General features: G+C 37.0%; 1 protein-coding gene and 1 long non-coding RNA gene across 6 annotated transcripts in view; one reads left to right on the top strand and one right to left on the bottom strand.

Annotated features, from left to right (window-relative positions):
• srcin1a (SRC kinase signaling inhibitor 1a) overlaps positions 1 to 19,183 on the bottom strand; it is a 119,236-nt gene that overhangs the window by 11,832 nt on the left and 88,221 nt on the right. For 4 of the 5 annotated variants that reach the window (XM_030141466.1, XM_030141467.1, XM_030141468.1 and 1 more), the window contains exons 18-20: positions 17,984 to 18,123; positions 16,139 to 16,291; positions 8,886 to 9,023 (exon numbers count right to left, since the gene is read on the bottom strand). In XM_030141466.1, coding sequence (XP_029997326.1) covers positions 8,886 to 9,023; positions 16,139 to 16,291; positions 17,984 to 18,123 — 431 coding nt within the window. Of the gene's footprint in view, positions 1 to 8,885; positions 9,024 to 11,157; positions 12,076 to 16,138; positions 16,292 to 17,983; positions 18,124 to 19,183 lie in introns of all 5 variants that reach the window. The other variant, XM_030141470.1, reaches the window with a different exon arrangement.
• Positions 6,791 to 18,099, top strand: LOC115424316 (uncharacterized). Its single transcript, XR_003936075.1, has 3 exons — positions 6,791 to 7,025; positions 14,525 to 14,619; positions 18,001 to 18,099. It is a non-coding gene; the product is annotated as an uncharacterized LOC115424316 (long non-coding RNA).

Here is a 19,183-nt window from a genome sequence, read left to right as displayed (position 1 = left end):
CCCTCCTCTGCCTTGATCATTTCAAGAGACGAGCTGTGGATAATCAGCGTGTTTTTCAGCAGCAAGTCCATGCTCAGCTGTTTCATTATAGTGAATTCAGAGTTATTCAGTAGATGGATTTTTCTCCATCCATCTGTAAACTAAATTGTCAGGTTCTGTGTTGTTTCCTTGGTTTGACAGAAAAGGAACCAAATGTAACAGCTTGTGGAAGAATTTCTGAGCATTCTGGCTTCATTAAGTTTAGAGGGTAGCATTAAAATATTTGCGGTGCTATCTTCTATCACTACCCTGCTGCATAACACTGTGTGGTTAACAGAGTTTGTACTTAGTGTCTGCTTGAATGTTAGTGTTGATATCACATTGGCTGGCAGTTGTACGCTACACCTGTTTTCGTGTAACTTCACCTTTCAAAAGCACAAATTTTACCATGTGGTTACTATAACAGCGCTGATGCCTGTTAAAGGAGTCATATTTTGCTAAACCCACTTTTATTAGTCTTTGGTACATTTATTTGTGTATTTGGGGACCATAATAGTTCAAAAAGTTTGAATTTGAACCCTCCAGGTGCTTCTAAGCTATCTTTATATTCATTTTTGGCAAAAATCGAGTGGATTTCTACAACCTGTTTTAATTCCTTCTTAAGTTATGTCTATAACTAGTTACGTCATGACATTTGTACATATACACTACCAGCCAAAAGTTTGGACTCACCTTTTCATTTAAATGACATGAGATGGACCGCAGATGGCCAACAAGTGCTCAGCATCACTGGGAACTCCTTCAAAACTTTTGGAAAATATTTCAGGTGACTACCTCATGAAGCTCATCGACAGAATGCCAAGAATGTGCAAAGCAGTAATAAAAGCAAAAAGTGGCTATTTTGAAGAATCTAAAATATAAAACATGCTTTGAGTTATGTCACACTTTTAACTACATAATTCCATATGTGTTTTGATGCCTTCACTGAGAATCTACAATGGAAATAGTCATGAAAATAAAGAAAAACCAGGTGAGTCCAAAATTTTCACTGGTAGTGCAAGGTTAACATTTTTGATGAAGATTTCTCCGAATATGCCATAATTGTTTATCAGCAGCAGTGGTTGTAGTCCATACTGAAAATATGTCCAAACTTTTAGCCCACAGGTGTCAAACATGTGGCTCGGGGGCCAAATCCGGCCCGCCAGTGGGTCCAGTATGGCCCTTGGGATGAATTTGTGAAATGCAAAAATTACACTGAAGAAATTAACAATCCTTTTAGTTCAGGTTCCACATTCAGATCAATTTAGTCTCAAGTGGGCAGGATTCAGTAAAATACTATCATAATAACATATAAATAATGACAACTCCAAATGTTTCTCTTTGTAAATGTAAATATTTTCATGTATTTACACACAAAAAAAGCTTAATTCCGCAAAAAATGTGAGTAACCTGAACAAATATGAACAACCTGAAATGTTTTAAGAGAAGTAAGTACAATTTTAACAATATTCTGCCTGATATTAAATGTTTTATGTATTTGTAGATCCACTCTGATCTACAGGGTGTCCCATAAGTCTCCATACATAGGAGACATAATACATTCCATGGTTCTAACATGTATTTCTTTATATTTCTTCTTTATAGTTCTTCAGCAGTGGAGGACACGCATTGAAATGTGTTCCCGACAAAATGGCAGTCATATAGAGCATATTATATAAATAAAAATGGTTTATGTCAAGAAACGTTTATTTTTCCTATGTATGGAGACTTATGGGACACCCTGTATAAGTTATAATGTACATGTGGAAATGATAAACTGAGGCATAATATTGTTAAAATTACACTTATTTTTTCAGTTTGTTAATGTTACTCACATTGTTTGAAAGGATAGTTTGTAGATGTAAACCTTTTCATAATGTAAATTTACTTTTTTTCACTCTAAAACATAGAGAAAACTTTGGAGTTGACATTATTTAAATATTATTATGTTATTATTTTACTGGTTCGGCCCACTTCAGATCAAATTTAGCTGAATGTGGCCCCTGAATTAAAATTAGTTTGACACCCCTGTTCTAGCCGATTTACCTAAAATGTTTAGTTGTTGGTTGTATTAACAAACTGAAGTGGCTGAACAGGACAGAGCAGCACAGTCAACAACCTGGAAGGGGGTGGGGTCATGTGCATTTAAAGGGCCAGCACTCAAAACAACCTTTCTGGTATCATTACTCAAAAATAGGGTTAAAAATGGGCCTGTGGAGTTGAATTAATGACGAATTCAGACCCAAGCATAGCACTTACAGTTTACATAGACCACAGGGAAATGTTTTAACATGCATAATTCCATTTAAAAAAAAAGCAAAACATCACTCCTTTAAATCATTTGATGCACTGGGTTTTTGTTATTTTGTTATTCATAATGCAGTTGTGGTATATTAACACCCAAAATGGCTCAGCACAAGCTACCCACACAAACAATTAGCAATAAACGTCCAGTGTCCTCATACGGATAATGCTTTCACATGCAGCTTCTTGTAACAATGACTGTTTTCAACAGTTTACGGACAAAAGAAGCGTCACGTCTGTGAATGTCATGCCGAAATAATGGGATTAATTTTGCTTTCATTAGACAAGTGTAGGAATCCACTCAGCTTTGAAATCGTAGGCAATGAGAGAGACTGGCGGGGGAAGAGTGAAAAGGATAAAAGGGCAGCATGCTGAAATTGCAGAGTACAGAGAGCGGAAGAAGGAAAGAGAGACATAAAGAAGAGGAAAAACGCAAGACTAAATGGTGGGGAAAAGAGAACTGTCCTCTTCATATTGAATAATGTGTGATTGGCAGTGACTCGAGGGGCGATTATTACATAGCACTGCAGAGATTCCTTCCAATCTTCTCTCAGTCTGAGGCGACTAAAGCTTCATTACTTCCCCCATCTCTCCAATCTCTTGCTCTCCCTAAAACATTCATTTCTCTGCAATCTCCAAGACTGAATTTGTGTCTGAATGCTCTGTCAGTTTTTGTGGGGTATGAAGGTTTAGGTATACTTCACTGCTTCTGTTATTTTTCAAATTATGGTGACATTAAGCTTTTTGGCCTGTGCAAGCACGGTGAAAAAAAAAAAAAAAACTCCCTTGGTTTTACTAAACTGACATGCTTCAACAGTTCAATTTCCCCCCGGTGCCATCTTGTAACCTTATGCCCAGTTCTCTACCTTGAAACCACCACAATGTAAGACCTGGCAGTTAAACAAATGTATTAACAAACTATAACAGGATGAGAGCAGTTTTATAAAATGAAGCTTAACCCATAAAGACCCAGTGTTACTTTTGTGTCAGTTCTCGAATGGATTTTTCTCTATATGTAACCGCTCTTAAGTGATTTATCACCATTTTTTATAACATTATCCTCTGTATTTTGTGTTTTTTCAGTGAACATCAGGTATTTTCCTATATTTAATTTTGTCATCATGTGGATGTTCATAAAAGCTCACATTTAAGTTGAGGGTAATTATATCAAAGACAGAGAAAACTGAAGAAAAAGTGACTTTTCTGTAAAATATATCATTAACTGAACATAAATCATGTGTCTCCATCCACTGTCATTGATCTAACTCCATGGATTTTACTGGTGAACTAATGCTGTTGAAGATGATGATGTTTCCATGTTCACTACGGAGCCTCTGAACATCTAAATAGGTCATATCTGATGACCATGAAAAGATGAATAACTGCATTTTACACCAAATATTTACATGTATTGACAGAATTACTGGATCAGAAGTTATTAATCATTTTAGATCAGTAGATGGTTTTGGTCATCCGTCATCAGTGGCTGTTTGGGTCTTTATGGGTTAAATATTTTTTTAGTATTAAAGCCTTTCAGAATTAATGTTATAGGCTCAAGAGTTTAAAAAAAATTAATCTAAGCACAGGATTATGTAGCGCCACATTATAATGAGACGACCCTTATAAGAGCTTTACTACTTTACAATTCATTGTAGCAAAGAAAACTGTCAGTGTTTCTTGCCAAATTGTTGAATTTACTGTTGACTCTCAGATTTAATTGGTTACTGAGCTTCATTTATCTTAGATTAATTAATATATTAAAATTTCACCAGCCTTAGCGTATTTTATACTCAAAACAGATTCATACTCCAAAGTTTCAGCAATGTTGTTTTGCTTGACATTTTCAGAATCGAATAGAATATGGTATTGTTATTGTACATGTGTAATGACAATAAATGTGATGTATGACAGACTGTGTTAAAATAAAGTTCTGCAGCCCAATGGTTAGTTAATATTTTTATTGTCTCTCTCACTACTTGAAAGAACAGTGTCCCCTGAGCTGCAACTGTACACTGATAATGGAAGATTTTTTAGTAAATTTTTCCTGAAACTGTTTTGCAAAGACACAGTTACTGCATCCTGTGCTCAGCAATGCTCAAAATGAGTGTGATTCATTTAAAAGACCTATATGTGATATTTATGGTTTCAAATATTAAAACATGACTTAATTATTACTAGAGTGTTGACAATAAAGAGCTCTGAAATTATGTCAAAGATGCCAATGTATTAAAGTGCAGTGATATGAACTGAATTTATTTACACCAATGGGCCAAAGGATTTACAGGACCACTAGAGGGAGTAGTGAGTCACTCTGCTACTACGCCTTTGACCAAATTGTCAGAAAGTGAGGGATAAGAACCATTTAGGCTACAGTCAGACTGCAGGCAAATGTGGCCCAAATCTGATTTTTTTTCCCCATATGTGACCTGTATCCGATCTGTTTAAGACAGTTTGAACGGCACAAATCTGATTTTTTCAAATCTGATCCAGGCCACTTTCATATGAGGTCCTAAATCCGATACTTATCTGATATTTTGCAATGTAATCAGATCGCATTTATCCGGCCTTTACATTACTGAAATGCCACAAACATCCCAATTCTGCATCCCAGGAGTGTCACTTCCATAAATACAGTGCGTGCCTGCGTGGTCACGAATACGTCAGGACCTCTTTTGCGCATGTGGGTGACTTCAGTTCGTACTCAAAACTGATAGAACTCGCATTTAATATGTAATATGAAACGCACACACAAAAAAAATCGGATTTCACCAAAACAATCTGAATTGTGCATTAAGACCTACTGTCTGAACGTAGCATAAGAAACAACTTTTAGAGTCAAACAAAGTGACAAAATGATAAAAGCTAGAAGTACTGTTGTTGTTTTCACCACTGGACACAGCTCTAAATGTAAAGAACAGAGTTTGATGCAGAAATGGCAGCGTTTCTTCTACACAGGTGAGTCTGATTACTGGGTTCATGAAGTTATTACATGATAATATCTTTTAAGCCAATTTTGCTGTTTCTAGATCCACAGTTCAGACTAAATTACGACAGTTCTGACATGTCTGTGGATACATACTTTTGATTTGTTGGTGGTTTATTCAATCTTAGTAGTGTGTTATGGTTCCACATCCTTTTCCTGCTGTTGAGAGTTTCCAATATCAGCACTACATAGACCCCTTTTAAGACACACTAAATAGCCAGTATAGAGTGTGAGACTATTCTGCTAGGACCATATAGGACATCATACGAAGAGCAGTGGGCTGTCACTGAGTAGTGCCTGGGGACCAACTCCAGATCTGGGGCAGTACTGAGGTCAAGGGCAGTGTTAGGAAACTTAACCAAGCATATATATTTATGATGGGGAGGGAGGAGCTGGAGGAAACCGCAACAACACGGAGAGAACATGCAAAGCCTACACAAAAAGTGGATACGAGCTCTGGATTAGATGCTGGTTTCTTTCAGAAATTTCACTAAATCATTAACAAGTGGTGCCAGGCAAAATAAACCCCGCCCCTCACACATATTGTAGCTTATTTTGGCATCGATCCAGCTGATGTCATTATGTCCATGCGTGTGCAGATGTCAGCATTTCAATTGCTTCTATATATGTGCCAAGTTTGAAGTAAATTTAAATAAAATTGATGTTTTTATAGAAATGTGAAATTTCACCCATTATAAGTAAATGGGAGAAGAAAAAATATTTGAAAAATTCCTAAAAAATTTAAACTTTGATCTACTTTTCCCAAAGTGTAATGAGATCTATTCTGGGTCACTGGCAATCTATAAACCCAGTTTGGTATGAATTTACCCAATAGTTTTGCAGCTACAGTGTTAACAAACAAACAAACAAACAGAACCAAAATCAATACCCCTTGCCTACCCTTCGGGGGGCGGGGTAATAAAATTGTGATGTATTTTACAATGTACAATAGGACTCCTTTTTGTCAATTACCTATGGTAGGATCTCAATATTAACATGTTGACTAAAGGGAAAAAATAAAGTAAGCAACTACTGGTGAGATATTTAATAGAACAGATGCATACAAAAGTGCAGAAGTTACTTGATCTTATCAAATAATGAGCCTGGAAAGATTTATGAAAACAGAATTCTAAAATACTCATATTTATTTAAAACCTAATTAACAACTTAATCAGAGGCATTTTTAAAACACGTAGTCTTATCTGTATTATTTAATATCTCTATGACTGACCTGATTGTAAACCCAAAACAAACTGGCAGAGTTATTTTTTACACGTACATATTTTTGTTAATGCGTAATGCCAAATAACAGGTATTTTCAACTTTTTTTAATGTGTTTACAGACTATAATTAAAGGTATCTTAAGCCTTCCAGACATTAAATCAGTGTTTGGTTAATTGAAGTGCTAATCCGCCACCACTTTATAACCTGTCTGACACATGTCTCTCTGTGGGATGCAGAGCCTGCAGAGGATTCTTTGATCTATTTCAACAAACCCATGATAATGAGACTGCCACAAAATGTGACTTTGCATTTTAATATAGCTAATGATCATACATTCTTTGATGGCCACTAATTGAGGCTGTGTCTTTCTAAAACTCCAGCTAATCGCATTATTCTACTCGGCGTTACATAATGTCATAATCTGAGTATTTGTGAGTGCAGAGTGTTGAAGGGAAGTGCCAAAGTGCTGTGGTGTGAGGACAGGACTGGAGTGGAGGTGAGTAGTGATCGTCAAGGCCAATTTATGCTTGATCTGGTGTGTCAAATACAGAGCAGGTGGCATGGCGATTCAGAAGGCACTTTCAGCTTGCAAAAGCTCTGCATGAGGTGCATACAGAGGTTTTTCCTGCATCCAAAATGAAGCTTTGAAGGTTTGCAGGGAGCACCAATGCCTTAAGGGTAAACAGTGTTCCTATGCTATAAACATGCTAATTGATTCAGCTGTATATGTGTTCTGTATAGGGCTGGGTACTGTTCAGAATTGTTCAACACTAGTACCAGTACAGATAAGTTGACTTTGATACCAGTTCCTAAAAAGATAATGAAATGACACAATATGATAAAAATGCTACGACTTGATTTTTCAGCTTATCAGCATTTTTATGCACTCAAAGCACTTTTATAAGAAATATAATTTAGTTTAATTTAAAGGTCCAGTGTGTAAGATTTAGGGGGATTTAGACAATGTAATTTCAATAACTGGGTGTAATATTCCTAATTGTCATTAGTGTATAATTATACAAAAATTAGAATGTGTTTGTGACCTTGGAATGAACTGTTGGTTTTGAAGTGTGGGTTTCCTCCATGGAGTCAAACATCATCCATCATTATAATTCCACCTCCTCCTCCTCTCCATTTCAAAGTAGGCGATGTCAAGGTGTATTACAGTCACCTACTATGTCTGAATGGATAATAGCTTAAAACTAAATCATCCAGAACTGATTAAACAAACACCAGCTCTAACTTCTTTGTTTTTTTACACACTGAACCTCTAAGGTGAAGGTTTTATTTTTTTTTTTTAACATCTTTGCACTTTACCACTCAAACCAGTTTGTAACATAAAAAAAGATACCATCTGTTACCTTTATATGATTAATTAAAATGTATAAAAGTCATGCATGTGCCAACACTGATGACATGTAGATCATAGGTATTGAAATTTGGTGTCAAGCATGCACGGATGTTTTGATATTTAGTGGTATTGAAGCAAATCAGTCACTATCATAAAATTGTACCACAGTGCCTGGCTTTAGTTAAAAGGTTAAATGCTGTTCTTGTAGCAAACAATTCTGCTCAATCTGTTTTAATTATAGGGTCTCTCCATCTCAGTTCACCCGATGAGTTAAACCCCACCTCCTCCAATTTTGATTAAATTTAGTGTATGGGTAATTCATATCCAGAAAAGCCAAAATTTCCAATTTTAACTTGATCGGACCAACAGTTTTCGAGACATGGCAATTTCAATTTTTCACTTTTTGGCGAAAAAGGCTGTGGCAGCTTAATTTCAAATTGCTGCAACTCAGCAACCACTGATTTTAATCACTGATTGATCCGATTTTAAAAAGCAATGTATTTCTGTGAAGGGGAGACCATAAGGAATCTAAATCTAGCATTCTTTTGTACATTTGGGTACTTCTGAGTTGGATAACCTTTTGATTTATATTTTGACCTGTGGGACCTCTTTGACACCATTATGAAGTGGTTGCTGAGTTACAGCAATTCATATCCGAAAACTGTTAGTCCGATAAAGTTAAAATTTAAAATTTTGGCTTTTCTGTCTATGAATTACCCATACACCAAATTTCATAAAAAGCGGAGGGGGTGAGGTTTAAAAATTATATTTTATTGGGTGATCTGAGATGGACTGACCCTATAGTAAGACAGTACAGATGACCTCTCTTCAGATATCACAAAGAACATTGTGAGAACCACTGTCTTTTCATCCTATTTATGTTCATTTTTATGGTTTTTACACCACTATTCTGCACATTCTTTCCTCTACTATGTAAAAATAGACATGACCTACGCCAGAGAAAGAACGCACTGGCCCAACCAAAGTCAGATATAAAGTGTATACCTGCTGCTGGCCCTGGATCTTCAGAATGTCGTCTCTTTTGCCACCTTTAGTCTTGTCTGTGCTGTTCTGCTGCAGGTGCTTCAGCTTGGATGTAGCTGATGACTGGATAACTTTACCAACACCAGAGCTGTTCCCTCCCTGAGAGAGAATAGGACACACAATGTGAATTAAAAGTCGGATACACAGTGCATTGTTGTGCTTTCCCTCTCTCCTCCTCAGTGCCTTCAGTAGCTGCCTGAGGCACGCATCAGCTCAGTACATAGTTTTGAATCTAGCAAGCAAGTCTGTCTCCGGAGACCAATGAGTGTTTTAAGATCAGAACATGTATCTGATATAACTGAACTATTCACTTCACAGAGTTTCACCATCTACAGTATAAAAATGACTAAAAGAAGAATATAGAAATGCAGCATCAAAACTGACGTTGCGTATCTTGCTTCACCGCAGGATCCACAGGCAGTGTGCTTAATGATCGCTCCTGCTGAGTTACTGTGTTGACTGTCTCTAATACGCACTGAAACAAATACAGACTCGCTTAAACTTCCATCCAACTGTGCTTCCCTTGCACACAGAGACATTATCTGAATGGAAAACTAATACAAGATAAAATGATGAAGCATTAAAAAAAAAAGCCAACCCTTTACTGTGACTGTGATTGATTGCATAAAAACCCTGGAAACTAGCTTCAGAGATCTTTATCTGATGTAAAGCCCAGTTAAAATAAGGACATAAAACATACAGTATACTCAGCACTAATTAAAACCTTATGTGTAATGATCCTTTAAAGTAGATCACTTGTCGATGTGAATTTGGTTTGTACGTGATTAAGTGTAGAAGCACAGCAGGAAGGAGGATCATGTTGAAATGATGAACGTGGTTGAAATTGGAGTGATGAAATAATGTGTGAAGACTCTGTAATACTCAGCCAGACCCATGGGAATGGTCCCTGGCTGTACATCAGAGGGCTGAAACTCACCATGACAGTGTGACTGTCAAACTCTGCAGCCCTGCCCTGAGTGGGAGGTTACAATCAGTGCAGCAGGGAATACCAGGCAAGCTGTCAAGACAACTCACTTAAGTGGCAAGTAAGGAAGCCTTTTGATTGTTAGGAATCTTTGTTGTGTTGCGGTCAACAGGAGGTGAATTAACAGTAGACGACTGACGATGTCTGGTTAATAGGGTTCAATATGTGGGCGTTCAAGTAAAAAGTGAGACTGAGATTTGACATAAAATATAAATGACAGATGTCTGTCCTCGGTTTCATAACAGCTGCCTATTACTAATGCTGAATCATAGACTGATGATGAAATATTTTCATTTTTCCCTTTTCTTTTTTATCGATCCTGTTTACCAAAAAATAATCACCTTGAAAATGAATTGAAATTTTTCTGCTTTTCCACAAAATATAAAATTAATCTTTATATTTCTGCAATTATAGAGTGACACATCATATGGACAAGCTTTAAGCATGTCAAAACATAACATATAGTGATGATTTCAAGGCAAAACCCAGACTGGCAGACACATTGCCAAAATCAAAATCTTACCAAGTGTATTTTTCTCATTTCTAATCAAAATATCTCATCACACTTAAGACATAATCACCTAAAGAGTAACTTTTCAGTGAGATATAAGAACTTATTTTAGACAATAGATCTTGAAAATCTTATTTCAAGAATTTTCACTTGTTCCATTGGCAGATTTTTTTGCTTAATATAAGATTTTTTTTGTTTAATTCATTAATTAATATTATGATTATTATTGATGATGTCTTACTTTAAGTGTGACGAGATATTTTGACTAGAAATGAGAAAAATACACGTGGTAAGATTTGGATTTTTGCAGTGCATAGAGCTGGCAAATAAAGAGGAAAAACAAGAGGAAGAAATTAGGAAAATTAGTGTTATCCATTACAGATATTTCTTTTTATTTCCTGCTATTTAGTGTAACAAAAGGTGAAGCTGGCTAGCTTTAGAGACAGAAAAACAGATTCCAACACAGATCAATAAAGAAACAGTTAACAGCTCAGAGCTCAACAGGATAACAGCTCCTGCAGTAATGATGCAACAGACCAGTAGAGAGGAAGTCTGCTGTCTATCCCCTCTACATATTTTGGATTTTTGAATACAGTTTGATGCCAATTTAATCAGGGAGCAGACATCAGAAGCCTGAAAGAGGAGATCCAACAGTCACCCAAGACAGAATAAGAGGAAAGAAAATAAAGCATGCTGCTTCAGAGCAGGAATCTACACAGCAGGTGAGAGCAGTGAACCTGGATCGATGCGGGGTTCAAAGACGAGGGCTTGGGTGGGACTGGAGGCTTCTTGGTCTCTGTGGTCGGCATCTGTACAGGACTGCTTTGAGTGGGTGTGTGGGAGTAGAGCTGCTCTGGTGTGGAATGGCCGCTGATTTCTATCAAGGTGTTCTCCAGCTCACGGATAGTCTCCTCCAAACTGTCCAGTCTTCTGTAAGTGCTGCGTCGGACATCTTCTGTTGTTTTCCTCTGATTCTGTTTAGCTACAGAACTGGCTGACCCATTAGACAGAGGAGTAGTGTTGGCTGGATTCCGCTGAGTCTCAGGAACGATTTTAACTTCCGTAATGTGCTGAAGTTTGAGTATCGTATCCCCCGTCTCCATCCCCCTCCTCAAAGCCTCCATTAAAGAGCTCTGCTGGCCGGGGTGCAGGGATGATTTTATTCTTGGTTTGGGTACTGGTTTTGATGACTCCAAAAGCGACTGGAGATGTATGTAGGCCTCTTTGGCTGTTTTCGCTTCCTTGAAAAACATTAGTAGCGGCCGGTCATTCAGCTCCTGACTCGACAGTTCTTTAGTTTGTGAAGAAATGGACAGAGTACGCAAGACATCTCCCGAAGTCCTGCTCAGCTCCTGCACCTCAAGGGAAGACAATACTTTCACCTCCAGCTCTGTCAGCAGCAGGACCAGCTCCTCTTTTATTTCCATATCCTCCTCAAAACACCTCTGAAACCCCAACTCTCGCTGAGTAGGGCTTCTACAAGAGTCTGCTGAATTTTGAGCGTGGGAGGATATGTGATGACCTGTCCAATCTTGTGATCGACTCTCCACGAAAGAGTTATTTGCTAAATCGCTGACGGGGTCCTCTAAGGGAGTGGGAGAATCTCGCAAACACTCTGTCAACACAATCTGGGGGACAGGAGACAAGCGCCTTCCCTACAAATGAAGGAAGCACTTGAAGTTTAAACACAATTTAAACACAATAAACTGGTCTTGGATACAACATGCTGCAGGAGATAAGAACACAAAAAGACACACAGCTAAGAAAGAGTAGAGTTAGCAATCTTATCAACCCATGTATTTTTCAAGATAAGTTCCTTTAAACATCAGTATCAGTGTCAGTATTTACTGCTGATAACACATACCATATGTATACACTGGGTCTCATAAACACAAACAACCACATAAACTGCAAAACACACAACACAAAACATTCATAAAGGAGGTCCTTTATGTGAGTGTGAAAAACAGAAAGGGTTTTATCTGAAGTACAATGCCCAGGTGCATCCAGCAGAAAGCCTTTCAACTACGGCTGGGTGATATACTTTTCAAAGGATGCATCAATAAATAAACACATAAGTAACAGTGTAGTCCAAACTTTCCTACACCACTAACATTCATTTTAAATGGTCTGAGCACCTGTGCATTTTACAGTAGCGTTACTGAATGAATTTTCAACAGTTTATTGTGTTTCTTCAGAGCCTCCTAGTGGTAAACCTGTTTGATTTGTCCCCTTTAACCCGCAAGTAGGGCTGGGCGATAAAACAATAACAATATATATCGTGAAATAACTTTTCCTTGATAGAAATATGAGACATGATCAACACAATTTTGATAGAATTCATTTGTCCATGTTTTGACAGACATAAGAACAGCCAATCGTAATTAAGTAGCATTGCACCGAACCAGTCATACTAGAGCCACATCAAGTTAGGTTGACGCACACAGCCACAGCCGCAGCCGCAGCACACATGCTAATGTTTGAGCTGCAGCGGGAGATAATGAGTGTTCACTCGGGAGAAAATGTGACCAGGTTATTGAAAAGTAGGGTGTGAACTGTTTCAGTTCAGGGCTTTCAATACAATACGAAAGTGTACTGAATGAATACATGTAGCCTATGTGAAGAACGCAAACACTCACCTTTCCTTAAGCTTCACTTTCGGTTTTACGCCAGTTACGGAACGCACCTCCATGTATATACCCCGATATTGTTAGGTGAAGATGGTCTATTTTGTTTGTGTTCTATTTTAAAACTGGAAAGCTTTTGCCAGCTGGTCAGACTTTTAGTTTAGTTTTAAATATATGTACCTGTTTTATTTATCTGAAGCAGTTGTTTAATGTTCTACAGCAAATCTGTCATGTTCAACCTCTGACAGAAAATAAATCATATCCTACTATATAATGCACGTTCTATGTCCGATCAATTGATGTTGTAGCACAGGAGGGCGTTTGTACGGATTTTCCTCCACCTTCACTGGCCTGATCGCCACCAAACTCGCCAAATGGATAGAAACATTAACTGACTATCTACAAGGCACAATTTTATGTCCTTATTCAAATGTTGTGAGGTATGCTGGGTGATTTTAGCCTGTCTCTATTTTGAATTCTCCATCCCTGCTGCCATACTCCATTTTCGGAAGTGGTTATGCTGCCGTTCATGAAATTTCTACTGCTAGCAGACGATGCTACATGTGAAGGCTGCAGTTCACTACCGCTGTATGAATTTGAAAGGCTTTGGCTTTCCACTTTTTGAACTTTTACCCTATGGCAGATGTTTTCGAACACTAAAGGCCAGCACAAACTGTCTAAAAAACAGTTTTTATCCCAGGGCCATAATTGCACTGAATACTATTGGACATTAATTAATTGTGTGCAATGCTGAATGTTGTCCAGAGTATATGATGTTTTATGTGTCTTTTATACTTCTAGTAAAACTCTTTTTTTTAATGCTGCTTTTTAGATATTTATGCCGTCAGGGTTTTCTTTTTATATTTTAGTTTTTATACTCTTTTATATACATTATTGATACTTTTTTTTAATGGCACCTAGGACGATTGCACTTTTTAATTTCGTTGCACCTGTACAATGACAATAAAGACATTCTATTCTATTCTATTCTATTCTATTCTATTCTATTCTATTCTATTCTATTCTATTCTATTATGCTTGACAGGCCAAACAAATACATGCTTCATGCCTCACATGTTGGCTCAAATTATTACCTGCACAATGCATGATTAAATGGTAGTTTACAAATGGATAGTGGTGGCAGACAACTTCTACTTATCATGCTATCGTGCAATGGCACCACGGGTACAATGTCCCTAGTTTAAATAAAAAATAACCTTCTGACATCTTCAAAACTAACTTGTAACGAAAAATTTAAGCTTGACAAAAATAGTGATTTGATTTATATTGTGATACATATCGATATTGTCTGATATGTCGTGATATGATTGTTTTTCCATATCGCCCGGCCCTACCTGCAGAAGTTTGTTATGCATTGTTTCTTTGCCACTGAGGAAACGAGCGCTACCAAATAAACCCTTATGACAATAACTCTGTGTCCAGAACTAGTGTCGTAATCCTGATTTTTTTTTCACAGATGCTACATGAATCACGTCAGAGATCTTTTGTGTTATTATGAGAAATGAATCTGTGGTGAGACAAACTAGACTATGACAGGCTGCCACAGTTGAGGTAATTAATGAGAAACACTGCAGCTGTCTCACACATATGGTGAACAATTAGGAAAATGTGGACATAGGGTTTACTTCATCAATGTGCACATTTGATTTCTACCTGCTGTCTTAATAAGGAATATCATTAATAACAGAGTTTATTTTGTAGGTTATAGTCAAATGAGTACTTAAAAAAAGTTACCATGCCATCTAATCCTCCCAAAATGCTGGTAAAAACAAAACTATTGCTGTAATTCAACTGTAAATAGCCCACACTTTATAAGAAGTATTGTGATTCAAAATGTAGATCATGATTTTTAGCTCAAATTATCATATTAGGGCAATATCATCAACTATAATACCATTTAATTCTAAAAACTCAAGTTATTGCACTACACATTTTTATATTTTTTGATCTCTAAACACATCATCCATGCGAATCAGCACCAAATGGAGATCAATAACAAGCAATAATATCTGCTAAAGGAAAAAAAAAGCAATAATTTCAGCTTCAACTGAAGGAAATATTGCATTTTTCAGTACATGTCAGAGGTAAAGAGGAGCACAGGGGAGTAAGAGGCCAACAAGTCACTTCACCCAGAGTCAATCAGAGTGTTACCTCCGTGCTCAGGTCCTCAGAGGATACCATTTTCCTACTATGTGGACTAAAGGGCAGGAAATGGGGAGCGGGGACAGTGAGCCTTAGCGGGGCTCTCTCAAAGAGCTGGGGAAGGAAAAGGGAGATTCTGAACTGTCATAAATTAAAGAATCAAAACAATTTTTTTCCTTTTTTTCCCCCTTAATCTTCTGTCTGTTCTATTATTTAAAACCCCTTACTGCTTTCTCATTTTTGCATACTCACCTCTTTTGACCCTTTTACTCATTAAGACTGTCAATTTTGTTTTCCTTTCCTCTTCTGTCTCCGCCTGAATATGCCCAACCCGCACAAAATAATCCTAAATAATCTTACCTACACAGGTGAGGCACACAAACTCACCTGTAAATAACCCTCTGTTTGCACCTATCTTTGTTTTGCTTAATATCTATGAACTATTCTGTCTTGTCTGGTGTCTATGAACTTGTCTATGAATTAGCATGCCAGATGTTTTGTATCATATTTTTTGTTACCTCTGTCGCAATGTTTGTCTAGCACTAAATTAGATTAAAAAAAACAAAAACAATAAAAGCCCCTGAAAGATCAAAAATCTGACACTGTATTCCATCACAGTCCCTCTAAAATGGAGCCCAAGCTGCCATCAGGGTCCATCTGTCTTTCTGTGATCTGTGAGCCCTGGGTGATGATGTGTATGACTGAACAGTATGTGATCTTTGGGCTCTCCTGGTGCCAGGGGCAGAAGGACATATGGCACCTGCTGCTTGAACATGTGGTAATGATATTGAGCATATCTGTTTGTGTGCAAAAGCCAGCAAGCAGATTGTGGACGAAACATAAATAATTAAAGGACTGCACTTTTACCAGTCATTAAACAGAAGCCTATTGAGAATATATAATGCACAAGCCGTGTTTTTAACTCTACCTCTAATTCAGCTGCAATTTTATCCTCCTCGCGCTCTTCTTTGTCCCCAGAGGCCAGTGTGGGTGGTGTGGATGCCGGACGAGGGTTTTCTGAAACTGTCCTCCTCAGTTTTACATGAGGTTTTTGTCCTTCAGTCTCCTCAGACTCGGTTTTCTGGATAAAAAAAAAAAATGAACTTGTGTGAACTTGAACTTTTATGCCTCAAAGGCTCTGAGCTGAAAAATGTGGAAGTATTTTTTTTGTGTGTGGAGGCCTAATAAATAAGTAAAATGGGATTTGGGACATGGAAATTATAGATGTGCCTTTTTTATTTTCTGAAATATTAAAATGTTTTGAAAACTAGAATCAGAATATTGTAATATAACATTGAAATCTGACAAGAATACTTCCTAGACCTTTAAGTTTTTTTATAAGAAGGGGCTAGTTCTTCATTTAATGGCCTTTACACACCGGGGGGGTGATGAATAAACAACACAAAAGTGCACAATACTCACTTGCAAATATTTCACACAAAGCTACTCATACCAGCCAACAGTGATGGGAGTTTGCAACAGTTGGAACACTTGTTCAGTAAAAGATTTGAATATATTTACATCAGTCCATTTGACAGAATTAATAAAATATTCAGTGTCACTTGAAGCCTCATCTGTAGCCCAGGTGTCTGATGCAGTATCTGTTCTGTTCTTCTGGGTCTATGTCCAGTGTTGACGTCAAAAGACACACACTTGACTGTATTATGCTATCGTGGATGACTCAATGTGTAATAAAAACACTTTGAACAAAAAAAAAAAAAAAAAAGACACATACTTACACTGTGTGAAAATGCATATTTATTTATGTATTATTTTTCCATGTAAGTTGTGACTCCCTGATCCTGCTGTTTGTGTTATATACGTTTAACCATGTTTGTAGTAAAATAAGGAAAATAAGAGACACATACTTACACTGTGTGAAAATGTATACCATACTTTCTGGTCTCTAAGCCGCTACTTTTTTCCACACATTGTGAACTTGCGGCTCTAAAATGATGCGGCTAATTTATGTTTTCTGAGCTAATGATCAATCCGGCTGACGAAGAAGGAAATAGAGCTGCTGCACGTAAGCTTGGCATCAATGAATCGATGGTGAGACGGGGTGGGTGCGGCTTATAGTCAGGTGCATCTTATAATCTGGAAAGTACGGAATTTATTTATGTATTATTTTTCCATGTAAGTTGTGACTCCCTGATTCTGCTGTTTGTGTTATGTATGTTTAACCATGTTTGTAGTAAAATAAGGAAAATAAAGTAAAAAAAAAAAAGGCACACACTTACACTGTGTGAAAATGCATATTTATTTATGTATTTATTTATTATTTTTCCATGTAAGTTGTGACTCCCTGATCCTGCTGTTTGTGTTATGTATGTTTAACCATGTTTGTAGTAAAATAAAAAAAAATAATAAAGTAAAAAAAAAAAAAAAGACACACACAACACACAAACTCTAACTTGTTGTTTTTCACTTTGCCGCCTTCATCAACAGGTCTAGTTCCATCACTGCTGACAGAAATGATTGGTTGATGCCTTTGTTTGTGCTGAGAAAGCTCAACGTCTGTGTTCCAAAAACATAAAATGGTGCTTTATTTGTTGTTTAATATTCAGGTGCCATGTGAAAGTACTAATGACTCAAACAATGCTAGAAAAAAAAACAAAACAAAAAAAAAAAACAAAACAGAAGGATGTGTGAAACAGTTGGACAAAAAACAAACCACCCCCAATGTGTAAAGACCTTCAGACTTACGATGATGTTAATAAAATGCCCTAATTGTAGATGTGAAAACAATATACATGTGCTGTCCCTGTTTTACCTTTATGCTTTTTCCAGGAATGAGGGGCTCTCCGCTGCGAGTGGTCAGACCTGGAGAAGATGGGAAGCTACGTCTGGGAGGTGGAGGAGGAGGAGACTTGGAGGGTTTCTCTGTGCGATACCGAGGAACTAACAGCTCATCTAGAAACGCAAAGTTCAACGTGCACATTAGGTGTTATCCAAGTCATGGTTTATAGCATTTATAAGATCTTTTATCTAACCCATAAAGACCCAATATTACTTTTTTTGGCAATAACAAAAACGAATGTCTCTCTATTTAACCTTTAAGTGTTTTATCACCATTTATTATAATATCATCCTCTGCACTTTGCATTTTTAAGTGAAAATATGGTATTTTCCTATATTTAATTTATTGATCATGTAGATGTTCATAAAAGCTCAGATTAAAGTTGAAAGTTATTATATCAGAAATAGAGAAAACTGAGGAAAAAGTGACTGTATCAGTAAAGGTATCTATGGAAACACTGTCATCTTCTACAACATTGATTCACCAGTAAAATCCATGGAGTTGGATCAATGACAGTGGATGGACACACTTGTTTTTATGTTCAGTTACTGATATTTTTGTTAAAAAAGTCATTTTTTATTCAGTTCTTTCTGTTTCTTTAATCTAAACTTTTACGGACTTCTACATGATCAGTGAATTAAATATAGGAAAATACCTGATTTTCATTGAAAAAATGCAACATACAGAGGATAATGTTATAATAAATGTTGATAAATTACTTAAGAAAGGTGAAATCTAGAAGAAAATTAATTTGGGTACTGCAACAAAAGAAGCACTGGGTCTTTATGGGTTAATTTACTGATTTTGTAGATGTTCATTAAAGCTCAGATTAAATTTGAGGGTTATTATATCAGAAACAGAGAAAACTGAAGAAACAGGGACTTTTTCAACAAAATCTGTCATAAACTGAAGATAAATCAGGTGTTTCCATCTATTGTCATTGATCCAACTCCACGGGTTTTACTGGTGAATCAATGTTGTAGAAGATGACGGTGTTTCCACGTTCACTACGGAGCCTTTGAGCGTCCAAATGGGTCATATCTGATGACCATGAAAAGATGAGAAACTGCATTTTACACCAATTATATACATGGATTGATAGGATTAGTGGATCAGAAGTTATGAAATATTTTAGAGTGGTAGATGATTTTGGTTGCCTGTGGCTGTTTGGGT

Source organism: Sphaeramia orbicularis, chromosome 8 (genome assembly GCF_902148855.1).
Source record: "Sphaeramia orbicularis chromosome 8, fSphaOr1.1, whole genome shotgun sequence".
NCBI classification, from domain to species: domain Eukaryota; kingdom Metazoa; phylum Chordata; class Actinopteri; order Kurtiformes; family Apogonidae; genus Sphaeramia; species Sphaeramia orbicularis.
The sequence above is the reverse complement of the archived record's forward strand: the minus strand, read 5'-3'. Positions and strand labels throughout refer to the sequence as shown.